Source organism: Notothenia rossii (genome assembly GCF_949606895.1).
Source record: "Notothenia rossii genome assembly, chromosome: 1".
In the NCBI taxonomy this organism is placed as follows: domain Eukaryota; kingdom Metazoa; phylum Chordata; class Actinopteri; order Perciformes; family Nototheniidae; genus Notothenia; species Notothenia rossii.
The window spans coordinates 6,117,465-6,132,546 of record NC_136912.1 but is presented as its reverse complement, the minus strand read 5'-3'; the positions used below and the strand labels follow the sequence as shown (position 1 = coordinate 6,132,546).

Below are 15,082 nucleotides of genomic sequence, written 5' to 3'. Positions count from 1 at the left end.
TCAGTTTTAGTGTAATTTATGAGTATTAGAGACGGTCACTTATAGTGCTTTTTGTAAATTGTATATCGCTTAATACGATATTTGGTAACTAACGTGATTTATATAATATAAGGGACTCAAATATTTAAAACAGGGGTGTCAAACTCAAGGCCCGGGGGCCAAATCCGGCCGTGACTTCATTTTCTGTGGCCCCACAAGAGCTTTTAAATAATATAATATGTTTATTATACGGTTACATGGCGATTTACAGAAGCGTTGCCCATAAACTACATGTCCCACAATGCATCTCAAATTTTACTTTTTTCTCAGAATTTTATTTATTTTTCAAAATTTTAACTTTTTTTTTGTCTTTGTTTCCAGAATTTTACTTTTCTTTTAAAATCATTTTGTGACATGCGCACTGAAGAGACTTGCAATTATTTGCCCTAGACTTCTGCTTTCAGACGTATCCCATAATAATCCAATGCAGAGGAAATATTGTAGTATAATACATTCTTTTATATATATTAAATATTTATACATGTATTTTTATATAGTCTTAAAGTTACAACCGGCCATTTGAGTGCAACCATAATGCTGATGTGGCCTGTGATGAAATTGATTTGACACCCCTGATTCAAAAGATCTCAGTGTCATGGTGTTAAGCACCTCTCTAGACTTAAATTAAACACTTATAATATATAAAAGTTGAATGTATGTCTGTTTGCTTTAGTTCTGGTTGAATGTTTGTGAATAAAGGGGTCAGAGGCTCATTTTAAAAGGTCCTGATCAATAAACATACTTCTTTTTGACATTTATTACAGTGATTGCGTGGTAGATGAGATATTAGCAAGATAAATTGGCAATCGAACCGGCTTACTAGGAGGCAGAGATTGCACGTGGCCCAACTATAAAATGTTTGATGCATTGTTTGTCAAATATTTTGGTCTTGTTATTCTGTAGCCTAAAAGCCTCTTTTGTGTCCGCAGCTGTTCGGCCATGTCGCAGATTGCCTGGGCGACTTCATGGAGAAGCAAAACATCAAGGATAAAAAGCTCCCAGTGGGATTTACGTTCTCCTTCCCCTGCGCCCAGACCAAACTAGACGAGGTAAACACACCAATAAAACATTCTTTTGTTTGATAATTGAATATGACTTTCAAATCTTGAGGTTCCAAGATGAAATGTGCACAGGAGGATGTGTCTTAAGAAATATATATATATATATAATGTACATTCTCAAAGATATTGAAGTGACTGTTATTTTGAATATATTGATTGTTGTGCTTTTATTTAGGTTTTAATGTGTGCATATGTCTACATGTGTTTGCTGATTGTGTATATATAGGTATATACATATTTGTATATTTGTATTCAGGTTTGTGGGAAACGGTATTTCGATCTCTCTACACACAAACTGAAAGACTGACAATAAAGTTGACTTTGACTTTTATATATTATTTTATAATAACTGTTTCTGAATCTTTTTGCTTTATCAGAAAAGCTAAATGTTAAATTGATTGTAATCTCAGTAACGTTAGGAAGTTGTTTTATGCGTTGTAAATGTTAGAAAGTGTTGTCGTGGTTTGAATAGCAATGGAGAGACATTTCGGACTTGCCAAGCCTGTCTGACTGTAACTAAAGTGTGCTCTTGTTCTTGTTTTATAGGCGGTCTTAGTGACATGGACAAAGAAGTTTAAAGTCAACGGAGTAGAAGGCATGGACGTCGTGCAGCTTCTGAACAAGGCCATCAAGAAACGAGGGGTGAGAACTCATTCTGCTTTAAACTAAACTATTGGTTTACAGACCAAAACATCATGGAGCTTATGTTAATTTCAAAATACACCAATCAAACCTTTTATTTTTTGTTGTAATAAGCTTTTTACGCTGCTATGGACATTCTTGCACTAATGTACATTCTCAAAGATATTGAAGTGACTGTTATTTTGGGTCTTAATGTGTGCATATGTATAAATGTGTCTGATTGTGTAGGCAGGCAGACACACAGACACACAGACGTACAGACAGACAGACAGACAGACAGAAAGACAGACAGGCAGACACACAGACAGACAGGCAGACACATAGACAGACAGACAGACAGACAGACAGAAAGACAGACAGGCAGACACACAGACAGACAGACAGACAGACAGACAGACAGAAAGACAGACAGGCAGACACACAGACAGACAGGCAGACACATAGACAGACAGACAGACAGACAGACAGACAGACAGACAGACAGACAGACAGACAGACACACAGACGTACAGACAGACAGACACACAGACAGACAGACAGACAGACAGACAGACAGACAGATAGATAAGTACTTTATTGATCCCAATTTGGGAAATGTTTGCCTTGCAGCAGCATAAGAGAGGCATGTACATAAGAGCGTCTAAGACACAGACACCTATATATAGGTATATGCATATTTGTATACATTTTTGTATTCGGGATTGTGGGAAACGGTATTTCGATCTCTCTACACACAAACTGAAAGATTGACAATAAAGTTGACTTTGACTTTTTTAAACAATGATACTTTTTAAAATGGCTTCCTAAAACAAGCTTAGCGACGACTTTAATTTTTAGATGTGGTTTTGAGTTAAAGATGATGATGTTTTCCAGGACTATGAGGCGGACATCATGGCGGTGGTTAATGACACGACCGGCACCATGATGACGTGTGGATTCGACGATCAGCGCTGTGAAGTGGGCATCATCATAGGTAAACACACCAGAGGGAGAAGAAGTACTCAGTAGTAAAGAGTACATATACTCACGTAAAAGTCCTGCATTCAAAATCTTACTTAAGTAAAAGTATTAGCATCAAAATATACTTTAAGCACCAAAAGTGAAAGTATTTGTCCATTTCAGAATCATACATGTTAAAGGTCTGGGTTATGATTATTGATGCGTGTGTTTTTATCACAGCTGGTGAAGGTGGAGCTAATTGTAATTACTTTATATACTACTGCTGGATGTTTTAACCTATCATCATATGTCATTTCTTATTTATTAGTTGATTTATATTAGCTAATAATCTGAATAAGTAAAGGATGTGCTGTCAGCTAAATTCAGCAGGGTAAAAAGTACACATTTGTCTATAAAAAGGTAGAGAAGTAAAAAGAAGTATAACATGGAAATACCAAAGTAAAGTACAACTCAAAATGGTACTGCTCATCCAACACTGAAAGACACTTACTACACTTCAATCAGGAGAGAGGGTTTTGATGTAAGAATACATATTCATTGCCAGGAATACACAAATGAATGTAATGGAGTTTTGGCGATTAGGCCCCGTTGTGCGGGAGTATCATTCGGGAGGGGAGAACCGATCCGAGGAAACCCCCCGGGGTCTAGACACTGGTGGTGGTGAATGGATTGTTGGGTTCGGTCTGAAGGGGAGTGGCTTAGCTTGACCCTGGTGGTGGTGAATGGATAGCTGGGTTCGGTCTGAAGGGGAGGGGCTTAGCTTGACCCTGGTGGTGGTGAATGGATAGCTGGGTTCGGTCTGAAGGGGAGGGGCTTAGCTGGACCCTGCTTGTGGTGAATGAATAGTTGGGGTCGGTCTGAAGGGGAGGGGCTTAGCTTGACCCTGGTGGGGGTGAATGAATAGTTGGGGTCGGTCTGAAGGGGAGTGGCTTAGCTTGACCCTGGTGGTGGTGAATGGATAGTTGGGGTCGGTCTGAAGGGGAGTGGCTTAGCTTGACCCTGGTGGTGGTGAATGGATGGTTGGGTCGGTCTGAAGAGGAGGGGCTTAGCTTGACCCTGGTGGTGGTGAATGGATGGTTGGGGTCGGTCTGAAGGGGAGTGGCTTAGCTTGACCCTGGTGGTGGTGAATGGATAGTTGGGGTCGGTCTGAAAAGGAGGGGATTAGCTTGACCCTGTTGGTGGTGAATGGATAGTTGGGGTCGGTCTGAAGAGGAGGGGCTTAGCTTGACCCTGGTGGTGGTGAATGGATAGTTGGAGTCGGTCTGAAGGGGAGTGGCTTAGCTTGACCCTGGTGGTGGTGAATGGATAGTTGGGGTCGGTCTGAAGAGGAGGGGCTTAGCTTGACCCTGGTGGTGGTGAATGGATGGTTGGAGTCGGTCTGAAGGGGAGTGGCTTAGCTTGACCCTGGTGGTGGTGAATGGATAGTTGGGGTCGTTCTGAAGGGGAGTGGCTTAGCTTGACCCTGGTGGTGGTGAATGGATAGTTGGGGTCGGTCTGAAGAGGAGGGGCTTAGCTTGACCCTGGTGGTGGTGAATGGATAGTTGGGGTTGGTCTGAAGGGGAGGGGCTTAACTTGACCCTGGTGGTGGTGAATGGATAGTTGGGGTCGGTCTGAAGGGGAGGGGCTTAGCTTGACCCTGGTGGTGGTGAATGGATAGTTGGGTCAGTCTGAAGGGGAGGGGCTTAGCTTGACCCTGGATTCAGAGGGGCAGGAGAGTGAAAAGGGGTGGAGGAGGGTTGCGTTGAGTCACCTGAAATGACAGCTGTCAGAGGGAAGAACAGATTGAAAAGGTTTGGCAGAGCGCTGTGATAGGCGTGTGAGAATAGAGCGAAGTGATTGGTTAAGCTGGGGAGTGACGCCCCCGATCACTTATTGAGAGTAGAGAGAGTAGTAACATAGAAATAGTAAATGAATGAGTAAAGACGGTCTTCCTGGTTGAACTTGTGCTGAACTTAATTTCTTTAAATAACTTTTTAAGGGTTCATTTCGGTAAATAAACAGTGCTGCATCTTCTGTGGGAATACAGGACCGTGTCAATTAGGGGCAGTCTATATTAATCCGTTTCAATCAAAAGCTAAATATCCAAAGCAGCTTACAGCACCATAAGCTCAGCTCTACATGGGGGGGCGCCAAAGGTATTACATGTATAACCCTGAGCTGTGCATCCTCTGCAGGAACGGGAACGAACGCGTGCTACATGGAGGAGCTGCGCCACATCGACCAGGTGGAGGGGGACGAGGGCAGGATGTGCATCAACACGGAGTGGGGGGCGTTCGGAGACGACGGCTCGCTGGAGGACATCCGCTCAGAGTTCGACCGCGAGATCGACAGAGGGTCCATCAACCCCGGGAAACAGCTGTAAGAGTCTCCTTTTTAAATCTTTGTTTATATTAACAAAACATGAATAGCTGGGTCAGGCTTGCAATGAACTTCCTCAATATGTATTCGTGTTCGTTCACATGATCATCTTTCTCATTTGCATCGTCTACAGCAGCGATTCTCAAACTTTTTTCAATAATGTACCCCCTTCGAAAAATAAATTCAGCCAAGTACCCCCTGATCAGCGCAAAAACTATTTGTTAGGGAAGAAAAGCCTATATAAACAGGTACAGTAGGGCGCTGCACCATCAGTGTCTGATTTATTTAAACAACAACATTGTAACTAAATGCTACATTTCAAATGTTTACAATCCATCGCTAAATTCATGGCCAACCAATTTGAATATCATGCAATAACACTAAGATGACATTATTGCATTGAACTGATCTTTTGAATAAGTTGTACCGTAATTTTCGGACTATAAGCCGCGCCTTTTTTCCCATTTTTCGACCCTGCGGTTTATATACCGGTGCGGCTAATCTATGGATTTTTACAGCTGACGGCCACTAGGGGACCTCCTAAATCTATGGATTTTACAGGTTACAGTCCAACACCTTTAACTCTATGGGCTCTATGGCCGGTCCGCGCCCCCCACCTTTAAGTGGCGGGCTCCAGCAGGAAAAGCTGGAGGCCGGAAAAGAGTGAGACAGGTAGCGCGCTAAAGTAAAAGTGGAACCGAGAGTGGTACGAGAGACAGAACGAGAGCAAAACAGACAGACATTACGAGAGCGAGACAGTTTGTCCCCGTACCACTGGTTGAAAACCACTGCTGTAGATCACTGCCGGTACGTGCGCTGGGAGCGCACCGTTTCAGTTTGAAAGTTGAAAAGTTTGTGTGTCTGAAACGCTATGTGATACAGTACAGTTTACACAGCACATGTTCTGTAGCTACTATTGCACTAAATGCTAACACTTGAATACGTTATGCAAATATGCAACTTGTTTGTTGAAATGTTAATAAATGGGAGCTTCCTCAAACAGCCCTCTCTTTCCCGACAATCCCCTCTGTGCACGAACCCTTACATATGGTAATGAAACATTAAAACACCTGCGGCTTATAGTCCAGTGCGGCTTATATATGTACACATCATTCAATTTAGCTGCTGCGGCTTATATTCAGGTGCGCCTTATAGTCCGAAAATTACGGTACTTACAATTTAGTGAGAAACATGGGCTTGTGCTTCACTGAGGATCTTTGTCATTCTGACAGGGAGGCAACTGCAGTTATTACACTTCGTGTTTTGAAATATGTGTAACTCTAGTCTATTAATATAAAACCCGCACTGCTCAAACTTTGTTTCTTTTCCTAAAATTGGTATATTTATCTATTTTTTTTTTTTCATTAACATAAAATAAATCTCACGTACCCCCTGCAGTACTCCAACATACCCCTAGGGGTCCGCGTACCCCCATTTGAGAACCACTGGTCTACAGTATGTATTATTGTATTATTTTTTACAAATCAAAAACGAATTTATATAGCCCAATATCGCAAATAATGTAAAACAAAGATTAATACTAAACCAGAATGAAACCATTGTGAGTATAAATATATTTATATAAACATAGGTACATAAAGTAAAAAAATAATACAAATATTTAAAAAAGTTACACAAATATTTATGTAAACATAGGATTACAAGGAAAATAAATGTATACAAACATAAGAAGTTAATATTTGTGTGTGTGTGTGTGTGTGTGTGTGTGTGTGTGTGTGTGTGTGTGTGTGTGTGTGTGTGTGTGTGTGTGTGTGTGTGTGTGTGTGTGTGTGTGTGTGTGTGTGTGTGTGTGTGTGTGTGTGTGTGTGTGTGTGTGTGTGTGTGTGTGTGTGTGTGTGTGTGTGTGTGTGTGTGTGTGTGTGTGTGTGTGTGTGAGAGCAGCATGTCGACTCTACTGCACGCCTTTGAAGAGAAGAAGGAATAACTGCCTCCATGACACTTCTAACCAAAAACGCTGCCGTGTTTCTCTTTGCTCTCAGGTTCGAGAAGATGGCGAGTGGGATGTACATGGGGGAGCTGGTGCGACTCATCCTGGTGAAGATGGCCAAAGAGGGGCTTATTTTCGAGGGGAGGATAACCCCCGAGCTGCTCACTAAAGGAACGATCGAGACGAAACACGTGTCTGCCATCGAAAAGTGAGAATGGAACGTAACTTGCAGAATAATGCACAAGAGGAAACATGCATGAATGTTCTTAGAATTCTAAAATTAAGCTCGATTAAGTCCGACATGTCTTTCCATTGCTATTCCAACCACGGCAACACTTTCTAACATTTATAAGACATAAAACTACTTCCTATTGTTACTGAGGTTACAATTACATTAACATTTAGCTTTTCTGATAAAGCAAAAGTATGCAAGAAGTTTTTCTTTAATATTTATTTTATAAAAACTCCTAATTTCTCATATAACTCGTCTCTCCACGAGATCAAAGACACATCCTCTTGTGCACATTTAAAGGTAGGTTAGGTAAGAATGGAGAAACCAGCTCGAGTTGTGCCCCTTCCTTCAGACTTCCTTACAGAGCCCCTCCTCCAACACACACGAACGCGCACATGACCAATGAGGGCACGAGATAAGTTTGTGCACAGATGGAAGGCTGACAGGCAGGTAGGCCATCCAGTTACTTTAGCCGGCTCAGATGATTGGTCGTGCTTTTTACAGCACCACAGCTTCCACAGATGACTTTTTTAATGTATTTATTGTCAAAGCATTTAATATATTCATTGCTATCGGGATGTTATGAGCATTCCATGGAATATAACAAAAAGTGTTTCTGTAGTGAATTACCTACCCCACCTTTAACCTTGGAACCTCAAGACTTGAAAGTAATATTAAAGGCATGAAAATTATAATTAGGATTTTTTTACTGTGACTTCTTACATTTTGAACTCAAATACCTGTACTTTCTACTTCTTACATGTTGAACACAAATACCTGTACTTTCTACTTCTCACATGTTGAACACAAATACCTGTACTTTCTACTTCTCTCATTTTCCAAACAGGCTGGTTCCTTTAGTTTGAATGTGTGTTTGGTGGCGTGATCATTATTATTTAGAGTCATTGCGTGCCTATTGACTTGAACACGATCCGTGTATCCATCATTTCCTGGTCTTCTCTAAAGAAGAGGGACCAATGAAAACGTTGTCATGTTGCCGTTGGTCACCATGGAAACATTCATTAGCTAACAATGACATTATTGTTCTATTAATATAAAGGGAGGTCAGGTACTCTTTAAAACAGCTGCTAGTTATGGGTACTTTTTACTGAAGTACATTTCAAAGCCTCTTTACTTTTACTTGAGGAAAGAAGTTTAGTCAGTACTTCTACTTTCACCAGAGTATTTTTAAACACGAGTATCTGTACTTCTACTTGAGGAAAGGATGTGTTTTACTTTTGCCATCTCTGTTAGTAACGAAAGCTCCTTGTGGTTTCAGGACTAAAGAAGGGCTGAAGAAGTGTATGGAGATCCTGACGAGGCTCGGGGTGGAGCCTTCAGATGAAGATTGCCTCGCTGTTCAACACGTGTGCGCCATCGTATCTTTCCGCTCTGCAAATCTGATTTCTGCCACACTGGGAGGCATCCTCTCCCGTCTGAAGGAAAACAAAGGAGTCGCACGCCTCCGCACGACCGTGGGCATCGACGGCTCGCTCTACAAGATGCACCCTCAGTGAGTGTCCTTCAAACAGAGGAGCAGTCACGCTGAATATTAAATACAGGGATTTCATGTCTCTGCAGTCGCCTTCATGTTTGCATAAATACCCGCTTCCTGGAAAAAAAGATATACTAGAACGAGATCAAGGCAAATAACATCCTTTGAGGAATAAGGAGGACGCACACCAGTCCTTTCTTAATGATTTCCCATCCTAAAAAACAACTTAAAAGAAATGAAACTCCCACACAAATCCCAAAATAACTGGATGTGTCCTTATTTAATAAATACATATGTTATTAGAGGGGGGATTGAGTCACGGACAATAATTCAATATAACTGTGTACTCCAGCTATATCTGTTTATGATACTCTGATCTCTTTGAGTCCCAACAAACATATGAAATGTGTTGTTTTGGGTACCTTTTGAAAAACAAGCTTATTATTTATATATCATTTAATCTTTTTAGAGAATTTAGATTTTCTTTTGCATTATTATATGATGATTTTTCATTTCATTTAATCGTTTATTTGAATAGGGACAATGAACACTTTAGGCAAATAATGCTTCAAGTGTAAATATACCGGATTTGAGCTTTGAGCTAATTTCCATCCGTAGTCCATGATAAATATCTTGTAATTACATTTGGTGAATTCAACTTTGAAACAAAATGGTATTTCCTTTCAGATTATTTCCCCTATTTTGATCATTATACATGATCCAGATTGATGTGGTGATGGATCCTTTTACCCTGCCTTATTTATTCATGCGCTGCTAATTACAATATATAATCATATTATGTTAAAACATTTTTAATAGCAGTCCAATATTCTGAAATGGTTTCAGTTCACAGCCAAAAGAAGGTGTGAAATACGAACAAAATGGAGCATCTTTACAAACGTCCAAATCCCAAAAGGATTTAGTAAATGATCAGCAAATACAAATATACAGTATATACCTTTTTAGTTTCTATGATCAAGCCTCTCTTATAAGAATATCTCCTGCTCTGTGAACAGATACGCCCGCCGTCTGATCAAGAGGATTGGGTCATGGTCATGGTCCTTTTTATTTATTTATGATATGATCTTTTTGAGTCCCAACAAACATACATAAAGTGTTATATTGGGTACCTACAACTAGATGAAGTTTATTATTTATATATCATTTGAAAAAGATACAACCCTCCTGTTGTCTTCGGGTCAAATGTGACTGATTTACTACTTCCATCAATCATAACTTTTTTGTTTTACATTCGATTGCATTAAGGCTTCATGATATCCTTCACAGTAGACATTTGAACATATACAATGGCTGATCACCACTTTCATTGAACTTTGGATGATATAGTCAACTTTGTAACACATGGTGTTCCGCCATAAAGAAAAGGAATTAGTAACCATCTGGATCAGATCACACACACACACACACACACACACACACACACACACACACACACACACACACACACACACACACACACACACACACACACACACACACACACACACACACACACACACACACACACACACACACACACACACACACACACACACACACACACACACACACACACACACACACACACACACACACACACACACCATATGGATCATACCTGGCACACACACTACATGTTCAGTGTCTATTCTTTGTATATTTACTGCAGTTCTTCATGTATACGAGTAGTCTGATACAAGATGTACAGTTTGAAAGGGTGTTAAATAAAATGTGGTGATGACTAATGGTTTTTGTGTTAATGTAATAGCAGTTAAAACAGGACTGATCAAATTTTACCGCGGACACCAAAGCAAGGGGGGGGGACGAAGACAACAGGAGGGTTAAGATAACTTTTTGAGATTTTTGAGCATTATCACAAGATGATAAATATCTGCTTATTAAATTCACTACATTGAACTTTAAGCCAAAAAAGGTATTTCCTTTGAGAATAACTCAGATTATTTCCCCTATTTTGATAAATATCCTTATAAATGATCCAGATTAATGTTGTGATGATTCATTTCAACGTGCCTTATTTATTCATGTGCTGGTGCTTCCAATACATCATCATGTTGTGTCAAAATGAGCAGTGCAATATTCTGTTCCAGTTCACAGACAGAAGAGGTGTGAATGTGTGAAAGACCAAAGAAATCTCAAAATGCATCTTTTCAAACGTCCACATCCCGACAGGATTTGGTTTAGTGATCAGCAAATACAAATATGCACAGTTTGATCCCACAGGCCATCAGACTGTTAGACACCTGAACAGTCCGGCAGTGGCTCAGTCCGTAGGGGCTTGGACTGTGAGCCGTAGGGTCGCCGGTTCAAGTCCCCGAACAGACCTAAACATGGAGTGTGGACTGCTACTTGGAGAGGTCCCAGTTCACCTCCTGGGCCCTGCCGTGGTGCCCTTGAGCAAGGCACCGGACAACCCCCTCTCCAATTAGTATTTTCTTGCACTGTTGGAGGAGCCTGTGACCTCAGAGTTTCATTTATATATCTACACCGTAGCTATGACAGGACAATACAAGCCTTGAATGTTGTGTCTATAATCACACACTCTCTCTCTTATAATAATATCTCCCTCTCTGTGAACAGATACGCTCGTCGTCTGCACAAGACGGTGCGCCGCCTGGTGCCGGACTCAGACGTGCGCTTCCTGCTGTCGGAGAGTGGGAGTGCCAAAGGAGCCGCCATGGTGACGGCCGTCGCTTATCGTCTGACGGAGCAGGCGCGTCAGATCCAGCAGACGATGGAGGAGTTCAGGCTGAGCAAAGAGCAGCTGCTGGAGGTGAAGAAACGCATGAGGGTGGAGATCGAGAGAGGCCTCAAGAAGAGCAGCCACCAGGAGGCCACCGTCAAAATGCTGCCCACTTACGTCCGAAGAACACCAGATGGAACAGGTGAGCAATAATGAAATAAATAAATAAAACAGTGACGTTTAGGCCGGCATGGCAACAAGTGGGGGTTTTAAAGATCTAGTAAAAGGCTATTTTTGTATTATTATTTTTTTAGGCCTTCTTTAAAAGCATCCACAGTCTGTATAAGACCACAACATTATCCAAGGGAAAACATGTGAAATCCCTTATTTCCATCATGGTCACACGATGTTCAAAAGATCAGATGAGGCTCCCCTGGTTTATATTTAAAATCTAAATTTGTCTAATTCTTAGCCCTCAGAAGTAATGAGCACAACAGGCTCTGATACGTTGTATTAAAAGGATTATTGGATTTGAATTATTACGTTGAACCTTCATTGTATATCTCTGACTGTACCTAACCTTGGCAGACAAGTAGATAAACATTTCAAAAGCTAAGAGGAAAATCGACCTACGAGTACTTCTAGTTATTCTTAAGGGAAAAAAAACTTTAATCTGTTCCAATGTGAGAAGACCAGCTATTCTTTAAAGGTCACCTATTTTGCAAAATCCTCTTCTTCATGTCTCTTCTTCATCAACATGTGTCCCCTCTTCTTCATGTCTCTTCTACATCAACATGTGTCCCCTCTTCTTCATGTCTCTTCTTCATCAACATGTGTCCCCTCTTCTTCATGTCTCTTCTACATCAACATGTGTCCCCTCTTCTTCATGTCTCTTCTACATCAACATGTGTCCCCTCTTCTTCATGTCTCTTCTTCATCAACATGTGTCCCCTCTTCTTCATGTCTCTTCTACATCAACATGTGTCCCCTCTTCTTCATGTCTCTTCTTCATCAACATGTGTCCCCTCTTCTTCATGTCTCTTCTACATCAACATGTGTCCCCTCTTCTCCATGTCTCTTCTACATCAACATGTGCCCTCTCTTCTTCATGTCTCTTCTACATCAACATGTGACCCCTCTTCTTCATGTCTCTTCTACATCAACATGTGTCCCCTCTTCTCCATGTCTCTTCTACATCAACATGTGTCCCCTCTTCTCCATGTCTCTTCTACATCAACATGTGCCCTCTCTTCTTCATGTCTCTTCTACATCAACATGTGACCCCTCTTCTTCATGTCTCTTCTACATCAACATGTGTCCCCTCTTCTTCATGTCTCTTCTACATCAACATGTGACCCCTCTTCTTCATGTCTCTTCTACATCAACATGTGTCCCCTCTTCTCCATGTCTCTTCTACATCAACATGTGTCCCCTCTTCTTCATGTCTCTTCTACATCAACATGTGTCCCCTCTTCTTCATGTCTCTTCTACATCAACATGTGTCCCCTCTACTTCATGTCTCTTCTACATCAACATGTGTCCCCTCTTCTCCATGTCTCTTCTACATCAACATGTGACCCCTCTTCTTCATGTCTCTTCTACATCAACATGTGTCCCCTCTTCTTCATGTCTCTTCTACATCAACATGTGTCCCCTCTTCTCCATGTCTCTTCTACATCAACATGTGTCCCCTCTTCTTCATGTCTCTTCTACATCAACATGTGTCCCCTCTTCTTCATGTCTCTTCTACATCAACATGTGTCCCCTCTTCTTCATGTCTCTTCTACATCAACATGTGTCCCCTCTTCTTCATGTCTCTTCTACATCAACATGTGTCCCCTCTACTTCATGTCTCTTATACATCAACATGTGTCCCCTCTTCTGCATGTCTCTTCTACATCAACATGTGTCCCCTTTTCTTCATGTCTCTTCTACATCAACATGTGTCCCCTCTTCTCCATGTCTCTTCTACATCAACATGTGTCCCCTCTTCTTCATGTCTCTTCTACATCAACATGTGTCCCCTCTTCTTCATGTCTCTTCTACATCAACATGTGTCCCCTCTTCTTCATGTCTCTTCTACATCAACATGTGTCCCCTCTTCTTCATGTCTCTTCTACATCAACATGTGTCCCCTCTACTTCATGTCTCTTATACATCAACATGTGTCCCCTCTTCTGCATGTCTCTTCTACATCAACGTGTGTCCCCTTTTCTTCATGTCTCTTCTACATCAACATGTGTCCCCTCTTCTCCATCTCCTCCTAGAGCACCATTGAGTTCTTTGTAACCAAATGTCTCTCAGAGGGGCGTGGGGAGGGGCTCCTTATTTTCATCTAAAGTAACAGACAGAGAATCAGCACTTTGGAAACAGGGCTGAAACCGAGGGGATTATGGGTAATGCTGAAATGATCTGTTTGGTGTTTCAGCCAATCAGAGACAGGCTCTGTATAAATCTGAGACCTGTGATATATTGATGAAAAACAGTATAATAGGGGACCTTTAAGAGTATTATTTAAGCCTCAGGGAGCATTATTTCTTCTGAAAATAAGTTAAATAAGAAGTAAGAGATAGAAGTAAACGTATTTAGTGTTTGCAGATGAGGTTATGTTTGTTCTCAACCTGACAAAGTCTTTCTTGTGACGCAGAGAACGGAGATTTCCTGGCTCTGGACCTCGGAGGAACAAACTTCCGTGTGCTTCTGGTGAAGATTCGCAGCGGGAAGAAGCGATCGGTGGAGATGCACAACAAGATCTACGCCATTCCCATAGAGGTCATGCAGGGCACCGGGGAAGAGGTAATCATTTTGTCTTTCCTCAAACAAAACTCCTTCAAGCTCCTGAACTGTCTTTACTTTTTGTGTTCCATTTTCTGCTTGATATAGAATAGAATATATCTTTATTGTCATCATACAAAGTACAACGAAATGTCTTTGGCAACTCTCTCTGCAGTAAAAGATGGACACAAATAAATAAATAAGAGTGTTAAAAGCAGAGGTAGTAGCCATGACAGTGCAACGAGATAACATTCAATGTCAATGTGCATATTTACTCTTACAGTCTAAAAACGTGAATTTACAAAACTGTATTGTGTATTTAACTGTTCACAAAAGGTTTTAGTAACCAAAGGATGAAAGTAACATAGAAATACATATTTATAAATAGTAGTAGTTGCAGTCTTTGAGGGGCGGAGGTGTGTTTAAGAATGTTCAAACGTTTTTGTCTCACCTTAGATCAATAACTGACCATGTCTCTCGGTATAGAAACCACTAAAAGCATGTCTCTTTGCAGCTCTTTGACCACATCGTGCACTGCATCTCTGATTTCCTGGACTACATGGGAATGAAAAGCGCTCGCCTGCCGCTGGGTTTCACCTTCTCCTTCCCCTGCCATCAGACCAGCCTCGACGCAGTAAGTTTTCTATCGATCGTCTTAAAATTAGCACACCGTTTTTTGTAAAACAAGACGAAATATCTGGGTCCCTTTGATGAAATCATAGTGGAGATTCAAACACATATCTATGCAAATGTACACAAGTACTTAAAGGGAGTATTAAGTGTACAGTAATGTTCAAACAGCCGTCTTCTGTATGTGGCTTAAAGGTAGGGTAGGTAAGAATGGAGAAACCAGCTCGAGTGCGCTAGAATT

The 15,082-nt window shown here is 41.2% G+C and overlaps 1 protein-coding gene across 1 annotated transcript in view; it reads left to right on the top strand.

The window, feature by feature from the left end:
- Nucleotides 1-15,082, top strand: part of LOC307017880 (hexokinase-1-like) — a 47,588-nt gene that overhangs the window by 20,527 nt on the left and 11,979 nt on the right. The window contains exons 4-12 of the mRNA XM_079647780.1: nucleotides 969-1,088; nucleotides 1,647-1,742; nucleotides 2,616-2,715; nucleotides 4,877-5,060; nucleotides 7,061-7,216; nucleotides 8,520-8,753; nucleotides 11,334-11,638; nucleotides 14,084-14,232; nucleotides 14,726-14,845. Coding sequence (XP_079503906.1) covers nucleotides 969-1,088; nucleotides 1,647-1,742; nucleotides 2,616-2,715; nucleotides 4,877-5,060; nucleotides 7,061-7,216; nucleotides 8,520-8,753; nucleotides 11,334-11,638; nucleotides 14,084-14,232; nucleotides 14,726-14,845 — 1,464 coding nt within the window. The remainder of the gene's footprint in view (nucleotides 1-968; nucleotides 1,089-1,646; nucleotides 1,743-2,615; nucleotides 2,716-4,876; nucleotides 5,061-7,060; nucleotides 7,217-8,519; nucleotides 8,754-11,333; nucleotides 11,639-14,083; nucleotides 14,233-14,725; nucleotides 14,846-15,082) is intronic.